This window comes from Microcaecilia unicolor, chromosome 12, assembly GCF_901765095.1.
Source record: "Microcaecilia unicolor chromosome 12, aMicUni1.1, whole genome shotgun sequence".
NCBI classification, from domain to species: Eukaryota; Metazoa; Chordata; class Amphibia; order Gymnophiona; family Siphonopidae; genus Microcaecilia; species Microcaecilia unicolor.
Window position 1 is genome coordinate 102,427,586 of NC_044042.1, and position 22,111 is coordinate 102,449,696.

At 41.3% G+C, this 22,111-nt stretch overlaps 1 protein-coding gene across 2 annotated transcripts in view; it reads left to right on the forward strand.

Annotated features, from left to right (window-relative positions):
* Positions 1–22,111, forward strand: part of LOC115482281 (sodium channel protein type 4 subunit alpha-like) — a 295,820-nt gene that overhangs the window by 168,939 nt on the left and 104,770 nt on the right. Inside the window, exons 8-13 of one of the 2 annotated variants that reach the window (XM_030221948.1) lie at positions 436–499; positions 9,525–9,666; positions 11,643–11,855; positions 13,030–13,185; positions 15,393–15,510; positions 18,663–18,901. In XM_030221948.1, the coding sequence (XP_030077808.1) occupies positions 436–499; positions 9,525–9,666; positions 11,643–11,855; positions 13,030–13,185; positions 15,393–15,510; positions 18,663–18,901 (932 nt within the window). Of the gene's footprint in view, positions 1–435; positions 500–9,524; positions 9,667–11,642; positions 11,856–13,029; positions 13,186–15,392; positions 15,511–18,662; positions 18,902–22,111 lie in introns of those variants that run through there. The other variant, XM_030221947.1, reaches the window with a different exon arrangement.

Genomic DNA, 22,111 nt, shown 5'->3' on the forward strand with positions numbered 1-22,111 from the left:
TCATATGGGAAAAGTGCTTCTGTAACTCCTAAAATTATCTACTGTAATTTCCTATCACATTCCTGACAACATGATGAGGGTGCACATAATCTCCCTGGAGAACACTGAGGAGGGAAAGCTTTTAGGGAGTCTTTTACTAAGCCGTGGTAGCATTGTTAGCTCATGGTACAAATTAGATGGTGATAAATGTTGGTATGCCCATTATATTCCTGTGGATGTCTCAGCATTAGCTGATTTCTACCAGGAGCTGCTTAGCTTAGCGGCTTAGTAAACGGACCCCTCAGAAACAGCCTGTGGGTCCTTCATCTCTTCCTGCAGATAGGAATGTGCATTCAGTTCTGTAAGAGAATGAAGGAAAGCTCTGTCTCCCCCTACAGATAGGAATGTGTACTCAGTTCTATTTCTCTTTTCTGTCCTCTGTTTTGAAACGCAAAGCAAATCACTATTTCCTGGAGGGATCGAATGATGCTCTTCTTTGTGGGAACAGCAGTGATGCTGGGTGAGTAAAGATAACATTGGAGTAACATTTAGATCTGACCCTGTGTAATATCCTAAACTCATCATCCCTTCATTTCTCATCAGGAAGCCATCCTGTATGGCATCTGTCTCCATATTCCTTCCTGGTTATACAATGAAAAAGCAGCCTATAAATTGTAAATGAAATTGAATCAGCTCTCATAAGGAAACCATCACACACAGCCAGTATCCTATCTGACTACCATCAGAAAACCATCATACACGGCCCTTTTCTTTTGCCTTCCTACCTCTCATTAGAGAGTCATCATGCACAGTCTCTTCCCTGGTTCCCATCAAGTAGTCATATAAAGCCTGCCATTTAGCTTTCATGAGGGAGTTATGATTTCTGCTCTGCGTCTCTCATACATTCCCTCCTCTGTATAATCACACAAATGCAAAACTAAACCCCACTAAATTCATGTTCAGAATTAGACTTCACTTGACAAAGCAATTATTGTAGTGACTAGAAAAAAAGTCTCAGGTGTAGAAAGGTTCTATACATATTCTTACCTGTTGTTTTCGATCACAAGCTCAAAAACCCATCCTAGTTATGTGTGGTGTCACTACTGCACTCAAACCTAAATAGTGTTCAGATTCTAAACTTCAAAAATTGCTATTTTTTATTTTGTCAAGGTGTAATCCAGGTCTCACCCCACAGGGCCCAAGAGACAGGCAGAGCTCTGGAGTCTCAATGCGTAGATGAGACGATGGTGCAGGGAGGAAGGTTTTAGATTTGTTAGGAGCTGGGCAACATTCTGGGGAAGGGGGATGGGCTCCACCTTAACCAGGGTGGGACCAGGCTGCTGGCATCGGCATTTAAAAAGGAGATAGAGCAGCTTTTAAACTAGAAGTGGGGGGAAAGCCGGCAGTCGCTCAAAAGCGCATGGTTCGGGATAAGGTATCTTTCAAAGATATCACCAAAACAGGGAAGATAGGGTATCCTGATAGTGAGGTTGCAAAAGAGACCGTAGTAGGTCAGGTGTCCTTAAATAAAAATAAAAATCAGACAAAAGATTGCAAATTAATACTGTCAAGTACTGAGCATGATGTAAATAGGAACAAACAACATAGTTTGAAATCTCTATATGCGAATGCCAGGAGCCTAAGAAATAAGATGGGAGAGTTAGAATATATTGCACTAAATGAAAAATTAGATTTAATATTTTCTCACATGAGCACGCAGTATTGGAATACACTGCCACGCAACTTAAGAACAATCAACGAGCAAGCTTCCTTCCGCAGATCATTGAAGACCCATCTTTTCGAAAAGATTTACGGAAAGAACCAAAACACATAAAGTCCACACTTACTGTTCACGAATGCATCACACATTCACCTCTGAACTCTCATTCCCGTAACATCACATCATTCATACCTTCAATCACAGAAAGATATATATCATATGTCTTTATGCCTTTTTATCGCCCTCTAAGCTCCCATTGTTTCCTTCCAATGTTTCAATGTTTATTCTCCAGTGTTACATTCCTTAACGACACTTCAATTGTTTCGCATAATTCTGCAAAATGTAATCCATAACCAATCTGTAACAAATTGTATTTCCAACATTTAACTCATATTGTAAGCCACACTGAACCCGCAAAAAGGTGGGAAAATGTGGGATACAAATGCAATAAATAAAAATAAATAAAAATTTATTTATTACATTTGTATCCCGCGCTTTCCCGCTCATCGCAGGCTCAATGCGACTTACATAGTAACAAGAGAATACAATCTGTAGTATCAGAATCAACAAAGGAGGTATGTGGTAGGACAAATGAACAAGGGGTAAATGGGATAAAAGAGGTATGAGAGAAAGGATAGGGATAGGTAAGGAAGTGGAGCGATGAAGAAGAGGTAGGGGAAGAGCATGGAGGGTAAGAAGATTGGTAGGAGGTAATTTCTGAGTCACTGTTGTTAATGATTAGATGAACCAGTAAATGGATGGGTTGCTTATGTTTGCTTTTGGTAGGTCAAGTCGTTCGGGTAAATCTGTTTGAATAGATGGGTTTTCAATAGTTTCCTAAAGGGAAGGTATTCACTAGTTGATCAAATGTATCTGGGTAGAGCATTCCAGAGTTGGGATCCCAGGTAGGGGAAGTTTGATGCATGATATGTTTTATATTTTAGTCCTTTGCAATTGGGAAGGTGCAGGTTAAGATATGTTCGTGAAGATGTTGACCTGTTTCTGGATGGAAGATCTAATAGATTGACCATGTAACTTGGTGATACTCCATGGATTATCTTGTGGATTAGTGTGATGGTCTTAAAGTTGACTCGTTCTCTAATAGGGAGCCAATGAAGTTTCATACGGAGGGGTGTTGCACTTTTGAATCTAGGCTTCCCATAAATAAGTCTAGCTGCCATGTTCTGGGCAGTTTGAAGTTTCTTCATGATTTGGGCCTTACATCCAACGAAGATACTATTACAGTAATCAGCGTGGGTGAGTATCGTGGATTGTACCAAATTATTGAAGGTATTCAAGGGGAGATAAGGTTTCACACGTTTCAACATCCACATCATGTTGAACATTTTCTTGGTGATGGATGTTGCGTGGTCTTCAAGGGATAAGTAATAATAATAGTAATAATAATAGGCATTTTTAAGACCTGGTGGAAGGAGGATAACCAGTGGGACACTGTCATACTGGGGTACAAATTATAACGTAGTGATAGGGTGGATCGAATTGGTGGAGGGGTAGCATTGTATATTAACGAGAGCCTTGAATCAAATAGAATCAAAATTATGCAGGAAACAACTTGGAATCACTGTGGATTGAAATTCCATGTGTAAAGGGGAAAAGGATAGTGATAGGAGTGTACTACCATCTGCCTGGCCAGGATAAATAGACGGATGCAGAAATGTTAAAGGAAAATTAGGGACGCAAACAAACTGGGCAACACGATAATAATGGGTGATTTCAATTACCCCGATATTGACTGGGTAAATGTAACTTTGGGGCACGCTAGGGAGGTAAAATTCCTTGATGAAATCAAGGACTGCTTTATGGAGCAGCTGGTACAGGAGCTGACAAGAGAAGGAAAAATTCTAGACCTAGTCCTTAGTGGAGCGCATGATCTGGTGTGGGAGGTAATGGTGCTGGGGCCGCTTGATAACAGTGATCACAATATGATCGGATTTGATATTAGCTTTGAAGTATACATAGAAAATCAAATACATTAGCGTTTAACTTTAAAAAAGGAGACTATGATAAAATGAGAAGAACAGTGAAAAAAAAACTTAGAGGAGCAACTGTGAGGCTCAAAAATTTACATCAGGCATGGATGCTGTTCAAAAACACCATCCTGGAAGCCCAGGCCAAATATATTCCGTGTATTAAAAAAGGAGGACGGAAAACCAAAAGACAGCTGGCGTGCTTAAAAAGTGAGGTAAAGGAAGCTATTAGAGCTAAAAGAAAATCCTTCAGAAAATGGAAGAAGGAACTGACTGAAAATAATAAGAAACAGCATAAGGAATGTCAAGTCAAATGCAAAGCGCTGATAAGGAAGGCTAAGAGGGACTTTGAAAAAAAGATTGCGTTGGAGGCAAAAACACATACAAAATTTTTTTTTAGGTATATTAAAAGCAGGAAGCCAGCAAAAGATTCGGTTGGACTGCTAGATGACCGAGGAGTAAAAGGAGCGATCAGGAAGGACAAAGCCGTAGTGGAGATATTAAATGAATTCTTTGCTTCAGTCTTCACCAAGGAAGATTTGGGTGGGATACCGGTGCCGGAAATGGTATTCGAGGCTGACGAGTCGGAGAAACTTAATGAATTCTCTGTAAACCTGGAGGATGTAATGGGGCAGTTCTACAAACTGAAGAGTAGCAAATCTCCTGGACCTGATGGTATTCATCCCAGAGTACTGATAGAACTGAAAAATGAGCTTGCGGAGCTATGGTTAGTAATATGTAATTTATCCTTAAAATCGAGCGTGGTACCGGAAGATTGGAGGGTGGCCAATGTAACACTGATTTTTAAAAAAGGTTCCAGAGGAGATCCGGGAAATTATAGACTGGTGAGTCTGACGTCGGTGCCGGGCAAAATGGTAGAGACTATTATTAAGAACAAAATTACAGAGCATATTCAAAAGCATGGATGAATGAGACAAAGTCAACTTGGATTTAGTGAAGAGAAATCTTGCTCACCAATCTACTGCATTTCTTTGAAGGGGTGAACAAACGTGGATAACAGTGAGCCAGTTGATATTGTGTATCTGGATTTTCAAAAGGCGTTTGACAAGGTGCCTCATGAAAGGCTACAGAGGAAATTGGAGGGTCATGGGATAGGAGGTAATGTCCTATTGTGGATTAAAAACTGGTTGAAAGATAGGAAATAGAGAGTGGGGTTAAATGGTCAGTATTCTCAATGAAGAAGGGTAGTTAGTGCGGTTCCCCAGGGGTCTGTGCTGGGACTGCTGCTTTTTAACATATTTATAAATGACCTAGAGATGGGAGTAACTAGTGAGGTCATTAAATTTGCTGATGACATAAAGTTATTCAAAGTTGTTAAATCGCGGGAGGATTGTGAAAATTACAAGAGGACCTTACAAGACTGGGAGACTGGGCGTCTAAAAGACATTTAATGTGAGCAAGTGCAAAGTGAAGCATGTGAGAAAAAGGAACCTGAATTATAGCTATTCCATGCAAGGTTCCACATTAGGAGTCACAGACCAAGAAAGGGATCTAGGTGTCGTCGTTGATGATACATTGAAACCTTCTACTCTGTGTGCTGCTGCAGCTAAGAAAGCAAATATAATGTTAGGTAATATTAGGAAAGGAATGGAAAACAAAATGTGGATGTTGTAATGATTTTGTATCGGTCCATGGTGCGACCGCACCTCGAATATTGTGTTCAACTCTGGTTGCCGCATCTCAAAAAAGATATAGTGGAATTAGAAAAGGTGCAGCGAAGGGCGATGAAAATGATAAAGGGGATGGGATGACTTCCCTTTGAGGAAAGGCTAAAGGGGCTAGGGCTCTTCATCTTGGAGAAAAGGCAGCTGAGGGGAGATGTGATAGAGGACTATAAAATAATGATTGGAGTTGAATGGGTAGATGTGAAGCATCTGTTTACACTTTCCAAAAATACTAGGACACGCAATGAAGCTACAATGTAGTAAATTTGAAACGAATCGGAGAAAATATTTCTTCACTCAATGTGTAATTAAACTCTGGAATTCGTTGCCAGAGAATGTGGTAAAGGCGGTTAGCTTAGCGGAGTTTTAAAAAGGTTTGGACAGCTTCCTAAAGGAAAAGTCCATACACCATTATTAAATGGACTTGGGGAAAATCCACTGTTTCTGGGATAAGCAGTATAAAATGTTTTGTACTTTTTTGGGATCTTGCCAAGTATTTGTGACCTGATTGGCCACTGTTGGAAACAGGATGCTGGGCTTGATGGACCTTTGGTCTTTCCCAGTATGGCAATACTTATGTACTTATGTCTTGGTACCCAGGATAAGGATTCACAAAACAGGTTCAGATCTGATGAGCTGGGCGTGTGCCGGTGCCTGAGAGTATTCCCCCTGAGTTATACAAAAATCCACTTTCAAATAATGACCAGCAGTCACCATAGGTAAACTTTAAGCTTTTTCTTTACGGGATCAACTCAAACCAAATAACAGTTCATGAACGAGCCCTAATAATTACTGTTCTTCAAGTGCATAAGCGGCCAAAGTCATATCCAGTTAATGTCCATTATAAGTCCAGCCCATCCCAGATCAGGGGTCCCCTGGACAACTGGTAAAAGTCCTGCTGTGAGTGGGGCTCCTCCTACCCACTTCCCTTCTACCTGGGGTGTCATTTCCCACCAGGCACTTCTTGCTTTTCACAGTTCCCCACACTGGGGAAGAGACCATAGATTCCCTCTGCACTCTGGCAGAGGTTACGTCAGACAGCCATGCCAGGATCCACCTGTTCAAATCCAGGAATCCCCCTCAGTACTCAGGGTCTCAGCAGGGGTTGGGCAACCAAAAACCCCTTTCCATCAAACGCTGTCCCTTTTTTATCATCTTGCCCTCCCCCATCTCCACCCACCTGGGCAGCTTTTCCAGCTCCCATCACCACAGTGACCCCCAGGAGATCCTTCTACCTCCTGCTTGGCAGCAGAGGCATTCTCCTGGGGGGTCACAATAGCGTCAACTGGCCACCATTTCGTAGAGCCAACACTGGTGCTTCAGGAGTTATCAAATTATCCTATTTCAATTTCTACAAATAACAGAGCTAAATTTCAGTTCTTTCATCCACATGACAAAAATAATCTTCTTAATATATATCAAATACTTACTATTACTACTACTTCTGCTTTCTCTAGCCACTGAGCACTTTCAAAATGGCAGCTTGGCATTTCATAGTATTTGAGTAAACCTTTTGTCTAGTGAAATACCAGCTCACATTCTGTTGGCTGTTTCTCATGACATCACACTATTCATTCATAAAAATGATGCCTTTCTATGCACGAATTAAATCCTTTCACTTGCACTATGATTTAAAGATGCAACGCTGTTTTCTTCTGAATAATTGAACACCGTGGTGATTTGCACAGAAATATAAGAAAGGCACCCATAGTGGAACATTGTAAAGCTCACAGTCATGTTTTTGAAAATCTCAAATGTTTTTCTGTAGATCGTTAGTTGGTATTTTATTGGACAAAACGTTTTACCCAAATACCACTCTGAAATGCTGAACCGCCATTTGTAAGTGCTCAGAGAGGCTAGAGAGAGCAGAAGTAATAGTAAATATCTGAAATATATTAAGAAGAATTTTTCATCATATGGATGGAGAACTGAAATTTAGCTCTGTTTTTTTTTTTTACAGAAATTGAAATAAGGTCAGATAATCCATGAAGCAGCAGTGTTGGCACAGCGAAATGGTGGCCAACATCAGGAGGGTCTGTTCTACTTTCTTCTGAGCCAGTAGAAGCTAAGTAATAATGACAATATAAAAAAACATTAATATATACAGGTTCTGTATATATTTTTACCTCTTGTTATCAATCAGCTGAAAAACATAAGAACATAATGTAAGAATCTAAGAATAGTCATACTGCGTCCATCTAGCCCAGTATCCTGTTTTCAACCCAAATAATGGCAAGATTCCATGCTACCGATCCCAGGGCAATCCCATGTCTGTCTCAATAGCAGACTATGGACTTTTCCTTCAGAAACATGTCCAAACCATTTTTAAACCCAGATAGGCTAACCACTGTTACCACATCCTCCAGCAAAGAGTTCCAGAGCTTAGCTATTCATTGAGTGAAAAAATATTTCCTCCTATTTGTTTTAAAAGTATTTCCATGTAACTTCCTTGACTGTCCCCTAGTCTTTGTACTTTTTGAACAAGTAAAAAAATCGATTCACTTCTACTCGTTCTACACCACTCTGGATTTTGTAGACCTCAATCATATGTCTCTTTTCTAAGCTGAAAAACCCTAACCTCTTTCGCCTTTCCTCATATGAGAGGAGTTCCATACCCTTTAACCTTCCTAGTTATGTCAACAAACTGTGTGGTGCCACTATTGGACATAAACTTAAATAGTGTCAAATTCCAGAGTGGTGTAGAACGAGTAGAAGTGAATCGATTTTTTTACTTGTTCAGTAGAGGAGTGTGGTAGCCGTGTTAGTCCACTCTTAAGGTTATCAATAGAAATCAAACAAAATAAAACATGGAAAAAAAAATAAGATGATACCTTTTTTATTGGACATAACTTAATACATTTCTTGATTAGCTTTCGAAGGTTGAGGAAGAAGGGCAACCTTCGAAAGCTAATCAAGAAATGTATTAAGTTATGTCCAATAAAAAAGGTATCATCTTATTTTCTTTTCCATGTTTTATTTTGTTTGATTTCTATTGATTTACTTGTTCAAAAAGTACAAAGACTAGGGGACAGTCAAGGAAGTTACATGGAAATACTTTTAAAACAAATAGGAGGAAATATTTTTTCACTCAATGAATAGCTAAGCTCTGGAACTCTTTGCTGGAGGATGTGGTAACAGTGGTTAGCCTATCTGGGTTTAAAAATGGTTTGGACATGTTTCTGAAGGAAAAGTCCATAGTCTGCTATTGAGACAGACATGGGATTGCCCTGGGATCGGTAGCATGGAATCTTGCCATTATTTGGGTTGAAAACAGGATACTGGGCTAGATGGACCCAGTATGACTATTCTTAGGTTCTTACAATATGTTCTTATGTTTTTCAGCTGATTGATAACAAGAGGTAAAAATATATACAGAACCTGTGTACATCTGAGGCTTTTTCCTTCCAGTCACTGCAATATTGTTTTGTCAAGTGAAGTCTAATTCTGAACACAAATTTAGTGGGGTTTAGTTTGTATTTGGTTGATTTGAACACCAGTCCTCTATTGGGTGTTTTGCAGCTGTATAATCACATGTACTACTGTTACATCTGTTGGGAGTCTACTTACTTTGCCTAGATTCATTCTGGTGGACATGAAATCTTAGTTCATATATTTTGCATAATTCATGCCCAAGATGAATTGCTTTGGAAGTGCAGGAGGGTGGGGATAGAAGGGAGATCTGAGAATATATTGGCTAATGTATGAGCAAATGATATTTCACCAATAAACTGAGCCGACACAAAGCAGCAGCAATGCGCAATGCACTTAGGCTGCCATCTGTCTCCACATCACAAGGAAGAGATTATCCTTGTTTTACCCTACCACATGTATGAACATGTAGTCCTGTTTTACTTTGTCAAGAAAAGCAGGACTGTAAGTTCTTGTATGTAATAGGGTAAATCCAGAACTGGATGAATCTGTTCCTTCTGTCTTGGATCCAGTTAGAAAATTCTGAATGATTGCAAATGTCACAATGTATTTGGGACGTTAGAATAAAACCGAACCACTGTGTGCCTTCCAGAGGCCAAGTCACTTGGCTTTTCTGTACAAACGGCACCCAGATGGCTAAGACTACACTTGTTAGCAGAGACTGAAAAGCATTATATCATCTTTAGATAACAGATGTGCTTCCCTGTTGTCTCTCCCTGGCAGGAAGTGTCCCGAAGGCCACGAGTGCATAAAAGTCGGCAGGAACCCAAACTATGGCTATACCAGTTACGACTCCTTCAGTTGGGCCTTCCTGGCCCTTTTTCGTCTCATGACCCAGGACTTCTGGGAGAATCTCTTCCAGTTGGTAAGCATCCATTCTCCAGGCAAAACATTCAGGGAAAGGGCTCTTTCCTTATAGCAGATGAGTCAAGAGGGGTCTTTAAGGCAGAATATGTTAAGGTGAGGGAATAGAATTTCTAACACTACAAATAAAGGGTTGATCATGTCTACCTGAACACCAGTTGGTTGTCAGGACTCCATAATCAACATGCATGTGATAAATTAAGTGCTGCCTCTTTTCTATGCAGATCTATCTCATATAGATTTGTTGTGGATATCCTGAAAACCAGATTGGCAAAGTGGTACTGGAGGACCTGGTTGAAAACCCTTTTAGTAGACTAATGCAATATAATAAAAACTGAATTAAGGATTATGTTAGATAGAAGCAATCAGGCATTTTTTATGCAGTTAAGAGTCAGCAGCAGCCTTTGATTTCAAGGTGCATTATTTAATATTATGCCACTCGAGTGCAAATGCAGACCCTACTGGTTTACAGGCTTCTTGAGCAATAAGATGTTGGCAAGGTCACTTTTCCTTACCTTGGGTTATGAGTGAGAGAATCCCACAGATAGCCATGGGAAAGCCACTATGTTCCCTATTGTTATCTTTAAATCTTATTCTGTACCTCATGTATTACTAGATACACAAAAAAGACTCTTTGATTTATTGATCAGTATTACACAAAAAATTATACTTACCAATTGCTTGCATGGTTCACCTGAGCTGTGATCGTTACACAGTGTAAATGGAGACACATCCTAATGGTTAGTGCCGCAGCCTGAAAAGTAGGGTAATGGGGTTCCCAGTACAGCTCCTTGTGCCATTGGCCAAGTCACACAACCTTCCATTGCCCCAGGCAGGGCCGCCGAGACTGGGCTGGGCCTAGGGCAAGGCTGCAGTCGCCTCCCTCTCCAGGAAGTGACGAGGGTGGGACACAGTGAGGGAAGGCTCAATGGGAGGCAATCTGCCGCCTTCACACGGAGGTGAGGCGCTGCCAATTTGAATGCAGGGGGCCCGGTCCCTGTGGCGGACGGAAGGGGGGCTATCGACAGAGCCGAGGGCAGGCAGGTGAGACCGGGGACTGCAGCGCCGGTAGCCTGGAAGCAGGAGAGACCCCAGTGCTGAGCCCCCCTTGGAGGCCCGGGCCCAGGGAATTTTGTCCCCCCTGCCCCCCCCTTCTTGGCGGCCCTGGCCCCAGGTGCAAAATAAATACCTGTACATATTATGTAAATTGCTTTGATTGTAACCACAGAAAGGTGGTTTATCAAATCCCATCCCCTTTCCTTTTCCACACACACTGTAGGGATGGGAAGCCCAATCATTTTTGTTTTACATTTTGGGTGCAATGTATCACTAAGATATACCAAAGCTAAGTGCTATAACAAGTTTTAATAAACTAAACTAAGAGTGTCTCTCCTTTCCAAATAGTGCATCCTGATTGCAAGATGTGTGCCCTCTTTGAAAACAGTGAGCACCATTATCGACAAATGAAAAAAAAAACCCACAAAAAATACAAAATGTGTATGTGTGTGTGTGGGTATGTGTGTGTGTGGGGGGGGGGGGGGGTCTGCTTATTTCCATTGGTTAACAACATCAATGACATGGGATGTGTTGCTGACAATTCCTATGTCATTGCTAAGTACAGCCCATCCCTAATGTACTGTGAAGAGGAAAGTTGACCTCCGCTTGAGTTATGGCCATGTGCACAGTAGTAATGGACAGCTGCCTGCTAACCTGTTTACTAGACAGAAAATACACCATCTGGCAAAGCTTGTCGCCATTGACCGTAGGTGGCACCCTTGGACCCTATCAACTAGGAGCAATATCATCAAACCTTGCAGAAAGAAAAGGACATCCTCCTAGGACGGTCTTATCCCTTTCCTAAGCATCAACTGACCAGGGCAGAAAACAGCAGCTGTCAAGGTCAAAATTAGCTGGGTGGCAGCCTTGGGTCCATGTTGAATTAATGCATCAAACTTCTGTCTCCTCCCTCTTCCATAGACACTGCGAGCAGCAGGCAAGACCTACATGATTTTCTTTGTGGTGGTTATATTTCTGGGCTCCTTCTACCTCATTAACCTCATCCTGGCTGTAGTGGCCATGGCGTATGCTGAACAGAATGAGGCCACTAAACAGGAAGCCTTGGAGAAGGAGGTCGAGTTTCAGCAGATGCTTGAACAGCTGAAGAAACACCAAGAGGAGCAGGAGCAGATGGTCTGTAGCTTCTAAATATTGTCCATTTGCACAGCATTGCATGTGAGAGAGGCTGATGTGGTTCTGGATAGAAAACTGCAGAGCAATAATGTGTTCCCTCCAATGCCACTTGACCAGTCACTTTGTATTAACTGTGAAGCTGGTGTTCAGTGAAGTGTTTTCTGCTGTCAGATTTCCAGGCCAACCTAAACATTGCAATGCATACTTGTAGAAATGTTTTAAGCTTTGCATTTATTTGGGAGAGATTCCTCATGAACAGAGACAGTGAGGGAGGAGAATGGAGCAGGGCAAGGAATAGCAGTCTGGTAGAACAACGAGAGATGCTGGGAATAAGGAGTGAAACTGGGGTTAGGACTGGGTTCAAGACTGGGGGTAGAAGGGGAGATGAGGCTGGAGGAAGGACAGGGAGTAAGACCTGAGGACTGAGTGGTGAAATCAAAGAAGAAAATTGAGAGGCGGAGTAGGGACAAGGGTTGGGGGAAACCTGCAGGTAGAAAGACTGAAGGCAGAGTGTTGTGGCAACCTGGACGCAGAGCAGTATGTGGGATTTTGGACAGAACTGAAAGAACACTGGAGATAATGCAGAAAGTGAGAATGGGGGAAGGTCAGTGGGACAACACAGGAAGGGAGGCTGGTGGCAGGGTAGAAAGGGAGATTGGGGTAGGCTGAGGAAAAGGCAGGGGTCATCTAACATCTATCATATAAGCATTATGAGCACACTTACACTGGCCATAGATGTGCCTAAATGCAGCAAGAACATGCGTAACTTAAACAATTCTATAAGCTACACATGTAGGTAGGAACCCTGCCCATTGCCTGCCCCTTTGCATTTACACACTATGCCAGTAAAACACTTTGGCACCCTGATAGCACTTCCGTGGATAACTGTACACGCATGTACTAAGTGCTCGTAGTCTATAAAAATGCCTGGAAAGAATGCATAAATGCATTTTATCTGTCAGTCTGTAATATCTTCACCAACCATCTAACACCTGTCTGCCGATCCCTTTTAACACCTGTAACATCTTCTATTTATAAGCCTGGAGCAATTGATACCTGCGTGCAATGTGTAAGATAACATCCTTCTAAATGTTTGTCAGTAATACTCATGACATATTACTAATCTCTGCCTGAAGTCCAGCTGCAATATCTGTGTTCCCTGTCTCATATTTAGCTGCAGCTGATGAAACAAAGCACCAGCAACTGCCTTATGGATGATGTTAAGAAAAAAAACCCTGACTGGGAAGAAGACGTTGAAGAAATCAGCATGAATTGCAATGGACAAGTCACACCCAGAGTTATGGTAGACAGAATCCCTACACAGAAGGAAGTATGTGCTTCTGTTTTATCATTTTCTTGTGTGTGTGTGTCTTGGTTTGATTTATTGCCCTAGGTTGGCTGGACATTCTTCCAGTGTGTGCACCCTGTTATTACTAGCAGGCCATGGTTTTATGACCATAGTACATATTTTGAGGGGAGGGGGTGATCTGTTGGCTAGTAAAGATGCAGTGTAGCCAACAGTCCTATATTATAAATTATTATAATTATTATTATTAATCAAGAATGGCTACTAAACATATGGGGTTAGGTTCAGCACCATGGTCTGGACAGCTCCTGTAGCAGAAAGAAAAACAACCACTCAAAAGTGATAGCATTTTCCATCTTTTTCAAGCACACTTAAAATCTTTGTCAGTATACACTCAAGGTGAAACTGGGCACTTGGTTTATATTATATTACGTTATTTTACAGTCACAATGTTGGTGACTCTATGACAAGGTGATTAGGTTCACATTTCTACCTGTGAACTGGTTTGCCAAACTGTTTTGCTAGATTGTTGAACCCCCCTCCTCTTTCAATATTCATCCAGCAGCTAAATTATACCCAAATAATCAATGTAAGTCCATGTTCGGGCCCTGGAACCGAATATATTTATTTATTTCAGATTATTTATACCTCGCCTTTTGCCGCAGTGTTGCAGCCCCAAAGCGGCTTACAATGAACTAGTTAAAATAAATACAGTACAGTTACATTTCGTCAGTAAGGGCGGGAGGACAAGGCAAGAAGGGAAAGGCAAAGGAGGCAAAGAGGAACAGCAGAATATATGGGCACAACTTGCCAAACGTTTGCTACAGTAACATATTTGGGCCCCAGCCAGTATTCAGCCAGGACCTGAATTAGACACTTAGGTCTATCCCAGCTGACTATCAGCCAGAACCCACAAAAGTGAATGTGTCAGTTTGATAATCTTAGTCTCTCAAAACCCTTACATGGAAGGCTAATTCCTACCAGTAGTACCTCAAGACTACCATTAAGGGGCAGTGCTGTTATTGTAAGACCCAGAATAAATGGAGCAGTAGTGAAAGGGGGCCACTCCAACCTCATCCCACTAGACACCGGGAATGTCCCCCAAGTAAATCTCAGGGGTGAAGGGGAGGCCTGGGGAGGTCCAGAGGTGCATGGAGGGGTGGGCATAGCACATGTAGGTGGGGCTTCCATTTGAGGGAGGGAGTTATTGGGAGGAGGTTGATCCAGAAGGTTCAGGGATCAAAGGGAGCAGATGCTATGGGAAGCAGAGGGGATTGGAAAAGGAGTTTGGAACTGTGGAGAGGCCAAGTTGAGAGATTGGAGGGATTGGGAATGGGGAATAGGGGGCAATTGGAAGGAGGAGGATTTGGGGGACTGGAAATGGAGGGGAAAAATTGGATCACCAACCCGGAAGTTATACAGATGCTATTGGTATTCAGTGTCAGCACCTGCACAGCTAAGCAGCATAAGATAGATAGGACATTAGCAATGCAGACAAGCTCACAAACGTGCCAGCAAACCCTGGCTCTGCCAATGGACCACCCCCTCCACTGCTCAGATTAAATGCTGCTGAATATTGACGGGCCTGGTTTAAGTAAGCAGGAGCCTGCTGAATATTGACCCCATTGTTTTTATGAATGGACAGTTTTTCCCCTGCTACTTTGCACTTTCATCTCAGTTGGAACTGGCCACTGAAGGTGTGGAATAATGAACCTTCATTTGCTACTACCCAGAATCCCTCTCCTAATACAGTCCTACCATTGCAACCAACTGGCACCTCTATAGACCTGACTGTTCAGAAAGGGCGATATAAGTTTAATAAACATAAACATTTATATGTTTACCCTCTTTCTTTTATGGATGGATTTTCAAAAGCCAAACAGAGAACCATAGATAAGGTTGAAGAGATCATAAACTCTATCCACACTCTTCAGATAGGATCCATTATACATAAATTACCTCCATTTTTTCTTTTAATCTAATTTGCTTTTAAACTTTCTTAATCTATAACGATGGAGATTCCACCACTTCCCTAACTAATTTCACTGCTAATCTATCCTTATAACTCGAAAGCTCACTGATGTCTGTATTTGGGTCCACAACTGTTAGATATAGATCCAACAGAAATGTGAGATTCTCTTCTGCTCAGGCAGACTGGGTGCTGAAGGTTTAATCCATGAAATGAAGAGATGTACCACAGTCTTATACTACATTCTCACAATCTGTTCCAGCCAAGACCAGTTAGCGATCCCAAAAAACTAGACATCAAGAAATGCTCAACAGACCAGCTGAATGACATGGAGCGGAAGAAGAGTGTAGTAAGTGTCGTGTCTGATGCTGCTTTAGAAGGTAAGGAATCTCTTCTCAGTGATGGACATTAAATACCATTTGAGTATGCAACATTCTGCTGGAATTATTAGCATTTTTGCATCATGGTCCTTTCAGTTTGCCACTGTACCCACACTCTTCACATTAGAGCACCTAATGAGTGTAGCTGAATCTCTAGAAAATAATCAGGTTCCAGAGACATTTCTCACCTTTGGGTAGTTTGCAATCTGTCATGCAATCTGTCATGACAGACTGGAAAGGTCTTAGTGCACCTATAACAGGATGCTTAGAATTAGGCATTTGGTAGGAACCAATTCTATTAAGGAACGTAGGCACCTCTATAGAACACCATCATAACCAAAGGTTGTCCTAACTTTATGTGATAAAGTTAATTGGGCACCAGTCGCAATATTGGCTGGCAGCTGGTTAACTTCCGGGTGATCGTGGAGACCTGGATATTCAATGCCAGGAGCCATGTGTGCCCTGGCATTGAATATCTGGGGGTCAGTTTAGCCCACGGCTGTGAGTGGCTCTGTCATTGCTTACCACTGCAGGCTGAACATCAGGCGGACTCTGTAAGTTAAGAGGGTGTTTGCAGAATGTTGGCGTTTAGGAACATGGAGGTGAACATATGGATGTATATTGCAGTACTCTAAAAACATTTATTCATATAAAATGCATGTAAATGTTAGCACTACTAGGTTACAGAATTACCCCTGAATGAACAACACAGAGAACTCAGCAGTACTCTTGCACAGGTTAATCTTAAATGATGAATTACAGAATAAGCCTCGGAAAAACAGTAGACTCATTACTGCATGCTCATCTACTGGCCGTTCTTGTGATGTCTCCTTGGAGGTAATTTTATAAAGGCTTTTTTCATGCATAAAGACCTTTTAGAATGTTACCTCAGGTGTCTGTGATTTTATCAAATAAGCGTAAAATAAGCACCTACTTGGCCTTCACACATAGGCACCTGCCATAAATTACCCTCTTCGGGCCAGATTCAGGAAATGGAATTCCAACTTAGGCACTGGGAAAAATCCACACTAAATCCCTAATTCTATAAAAGTCGGCAAAAATGGTCTGCATAATTTAATTGAATAACAAGCCACTAAATTTTACATGTGTCCCAGAAATGGGAGGGTCATGGGCATTTTGGGGTGGAGCATGAGCATGAATTCCAGTTCCGTGCAATTATAGAATAAGGTGGTTCCACATGTACATTTAGGTGCCGACATTTTCACCACCTTTTCATTGGTGCAAATGGACTTGCCTAAATTTATGCACAACCCCTGTGCTTAAGCACTGTTCTAGAAACAGTGTCTGACTTTAGGCATGTCTTATGGAATCTCGCTTAAGCATTTTTTTCTACGCCGATTTTTTTGGCATGCTCTATAGACCCCAAGCGCTATTCTATAAACCGTGCTCCAGGCTTGTTCCCATGTCCAACTTTGGACATGAGAACTTACGCCTACTGAAACCTGCTATAATTCCTGGCACCAAGTTGGGCGCGCAACCCTGCTATTCTATAACATTGCACCTAAATGTTTGGAACGTCCTTGACCTTTCCGTGCCCCTCCCATGGCCATGAACCCTTTTGTGTTGCACGCGAGACTCTTTGGGGACATAGGCAGATCCATGTGAGAGCTCAAATTATTGTCACTTAACATCATTAACTGATTATTAACAGCTCATTAACTAATTACTTTGCCCACAGATCTCAGATACACACCCAAATTTGGGCGACCTTTATACAATCCGGGAGTTAGATGGCAATTTTATACTCTTAAGAACACGCATAGTTTAAGACAGCAAGTAGACACTTACATGCCTACATGCCTTTAATACATTATTTAAGACACTTGTATCCTCCACAAGCCTCATGAGTTCAGTGCGGTTGGCAATTTAAAATACTAACCTAAATGTGCATTGCAGATGCCTTTGAGTAGGTGTAAATGTCCATACCTAGATTATTCAAGCACACATGTAAACTAGTATTGTTTTATAATCTACAAACGTATTGTGAACTCTGCCCACACGCCACCTAAACTTGACCCCTGTACACAACTACTGACAAAGTTTACACCATCATTTCAATGCATGGATTTTTACACCACTTGGAATTTAATAACGGGCCATTTTATAAAATTACCCCTTATTGTTTAATTAATCATAAAGGGGATGATACAACTTTCTATGAGGAAAGGCTAAAGCAGCTAGGGCACTTCCGTTTGGAGAAGATATGGCTGAGGGGAGATATGATAGAGGTCTATAAAATACTGAGTGGAGTGGAATGGGCAGACATGAATCGCTTGTTTACTGTTTCCAAAATATAAGGACTAGGGGGCAGGCAATGAAGCTACTGAGTAGTAAATTTAGCACAAATCAGAGAAGATATTTCTTCATTCATTAAACTCTGAAATTCATTGCCAGAGAATGTGGTAAAAGCAGTTAGCTTAACAGAGTTTTTAAAAAAGTTTGGCTAGTTTCCTAAAAGAAAGTCCATAAGCCATTATTAAGACAGACTCGAGAAAATCCACTGCTTATTTCTAGGATAAACAGCATAAACTCTTTTTTACTGTTTTGAGATCTTGCCAGGTACTTGTGACCTCTATTGTCTACTGTTGGAAACAGGATGCCCAGTCTGTCCCAATATGACAACTCTTATGTTCTAAGGGAGGTGAAAGATTTCTTTCCTGTCAACTATTACAGCACAGCTTCATTATTTATATAACATTATATAGCCACAAGCTGTAAACGAGGAAAAAATATCTTATCAAGTACTGCCATTTATAAAGCCATAATAAAAACAGGGATAAACCTCTCTGATTTGGTACGAATGAAATTTCTTGTGGAATAGGCAAATATCAGCTTGGAGTAAGAAACTGACCATTTTTAATTTGTTCTCATTCCATGATGATTCTTATTTATTTAAATCAGAATGATCAATGTTTGATTTTGTTATAAGCTTCTTTGCCTGTCTTGCATTACTTTTTTTGATGGTATTGGCTGACCCTAATGTTTTAATGGAACAGTGTTTGTAAATGTCACAGTATGAAATCTCTATGCTCCCTTAGAGAGTATATAGGACTTTCCCCTGAACACATTCCCAAAGGTCTGTAAGGTTAAAAGTCTGCTTTAACTCTTGAATATTTGTCTTGTTTCCGCAGAGTTAGAAGAAACCCAGCAGAAATGCCCACCCTGGTGGTATAAATTTTCCCACAAGTTTCTGATTTGGGACTGCTGCACCCAGTGGGTGAAGTTTAAGGAGATGGTCAGGTTTGTGGTGATGGATCCATTTGTTGATTTGGGAATCACCATCTGCATTGTCCTGAACACGCTCTTCATGGCCATGGAACACTATCCCATGACTGATGAGTTCAACAAAGTGCTGAACGTAGGAAACCTGGTGAGAAGCTGCATGAGGGGTCTGTGGGGCACCGGAGACTTTACCAGAGGGTTGCAAAGGGCGATTGAATAGCCAGAATCTTTCGTAAACTAATTTGAGAAACTAGCACAAAAGACCACAACGGTTCATCCCAAACACAGTAAAATAATAACAGCAGAAAAAGACCACATTAATCCATCCCATCTCCTCACTCAAGATTCTTTCACTTTAGGAAGATGAACACAGAAATTCCCAGCATCCAAGCCAACACCAGCTCCCCACCCTTCATATCTTTCCCACCGCAACCCACCATACCAGTTTGACGCACACTCAGAATCTGCCAAAGTACTGACCTGGACCAGCCTCACTAGAGGGCACTTCAGACCTTGCCACTTTCCTCAATAATTCCTATAAGACCAATGCTAAATCCAACACCCAGAACCTCTTCAATGTCCTATTGCCAAATGTTCTAAAACATTTGACCTTCCATGCTCACTGAAGTTTGGATTGTAACTATGCTCATTTCAGTGAGTCTTTATGGTTTTTATCTGCTGCTGTTTGAGTCAGATGAATGCTTTTTAGGATGCCATTGCTGTTAGGAATGTACCTATTACTTTGTGCATGTTAACTCAAAATCGTCTTCAAAGCCACTAATTATTAGATCAGTTGCCATAGTCTCTGGCTCAGTATCTAAGAGCCTGGAAGATCAAATTCAGAGGAACACTGCAGTATTGGAGACTTTTAAATAGTTGAAAAGAATTATTGAATAAGCAAACCTTTTCCAAATGAGCAGCTCTAGAACTATAGGATATGATGTGATGCTACAGGGAGGTAGAGTCAAAAGCAACATCAAGAAATATTTTTGTTGACAGAAAGGGTAGGTGTCACACAAATGCCTCACCCATGTGTGCACTTATCTGTAAAATACATGCTCTAAACGTTATATAGGTGGAAATTTGGTATTTACATATGTGCGTACATGCCATTATTCTGAGCATTTTTTATACCACTTGTAGCAGAATTACATTGGCTGCTGATTGAACAGCACATTCACTTTAAGTTATTCTGTTTACTTTTTTTTCCACTTTACGTCTGAGCGAGGGTCCTTTTTATTTGCAGAAACTCTTAAAGACCTATAAGCCCTATTACACAGCTCAGCTCAGCTCAACAAGGTTTCCTTGAAATACCAAATAAAAAGGACAAACTACTTGTAAAAGACTTTTTGAAATACAAGGTCCAAGATTGCAGAATTGCTGTCCCTTTAGATCTTTGCCAGATACAAGAAATATAAGAAATATTTAAAAGCTTGGTTTTATAGGATGTATTTTTTAGGACAAGGCTAAGATATACCATTGTATGTTTAGATCTTATTAAAAGATTATTCACATGTATTGTATATGGTTAAAAACTGTAATTTGCTTTGGGCTGTTTGGTGAAGCAAATAATCAATCAGAGTAAACTAAAGTAAAGTTTATTTTATAGAATTTCTCCCTTTGAGGGCATTTATTTGGAGCATTTGCTGTGGGCACCTACTTTTCTTCACAGACTACTAGCGTAGCAGGGTAATTACATGCAGCGGCAGCCCTACCATTAGCGGCACTCTTCTGGAGCGGCATCATCTCCCCCCCCCCCCCCCCAATGCCGGCTGTGCTGTGGCATCACCCCCGCCCTTTATTTCCCAACCCTCTTCCCTGAATTTACATTCCCTGGCCTCAGGCAGCAGACTGTCTTGGACCACCTCTGATTACATGTGTGTATTTTAGGTGCAAACACTTACCATCAAGCAGTGTACATAAGTAAGAGAAACAATGAGCGGAAAAAGAACTACAATCATGGGAGAGGACAAGGAGGAGTAGGAAAAAAAAAAAGAGTGCTGTCATTCGAGAGGACTGAGCACGGGGCAGACAGTCTAATGGTGGGCGAGGGAGGCCAGGGAAAACAGATGGGTTTTCAAGGCAGATCTAAATTTCAAATAAGATTGCTCAGCTCTAAGTTCAGGGGCAAGCCTGTTCCAGAGGGAGGGGGCCTGACAAAAAAGGATGAGTGTTGCATGGATTCCACACGAGAGCAGTGAAGACGTGGGATAGTAAGATGGTTAGAGAAGGCTGACCAGAGAGAATGGGAAGGGATATAACTAAGATAAGATAGATAGGAGAACAGTGCTGGAGAACCTTATGGGCCATGGTCAAAGTCATGCTGAATTCAGAACTGATGGGCCCATGTAAGAATTCTTATGGTGGTATTTTGAACTGTTTGCAATGTGTTGAAGGAAGAGATAGGAAGGCCTGAAGAAATACAATAGCTGAGCTGCGAGATGAGAGAGTAGATCAGGGTGGCACAGGAGAGGTCATTCAAGTCCTGGTAGAGGGAATGGATCATCCATAAGGAATAGAAACAGGACCTTACAACTGAGGAAATGTGGGACATAAATGAGAGCTGCTGATCAAGGATGATGCCTAGGTATCTCATGAAGTAGACAGCGAGGATCGGAGAGCCTCTCAGAGAAGGAAAAGTCACTGGAGGGCATAAGGCTGTACTGTTAGAGGAGTTCAGACTCACACTGTGAGAAGAAAGCTAGAGATCAATAGTATGAAGACACCTTTTGAGTGGGATAGATCAGGGATAGATCAGCAGGGTCCTGAGGGAAGACAAATAGGATATCATTGGAATACATGTAGAATCTAATGGCAAAGGTCAGGATCTGGGAAGCAAGGGGACTGAGCAATGTGTCTGCATGGGTAAAATATGCACATAAATTACAGTCTTCTAGCATTTATGCGCATAACTGTGTACTCTGCCACTCAGACTCCTCCAATGTGTGTGCCTTCCTTCAAACTACACACAATCGTAGTCGGGTGTCGTTTTATAGAAGAGTGTGCAGCTGGAATATTGACATTTAAGCTCATATGCCATACTTTAATCATTTATATGTATAATGTCTGTGTAAAGGTCAATACCTGCATTATAAAATGAACACCCTATCCGGATACTACCAGGGTAAAACAGGAGCATTTCACCCAGCAGTATTCAGCCACTATCTAGGTAGAAGTGGTTTCTTTTAAGGCCGAAAATGGCAGTCTTAAATGGAAATGCAAATATATTTTTATTGTCCACAACTATGCGGATTGTAACAAAAAGAAGAACTAGACAGTCTGGGATCACAAATTAATAAACCAAAACATCAATATACCTCTAAATATTACTAAAAATATGCTTTCAAAATTTTACAAA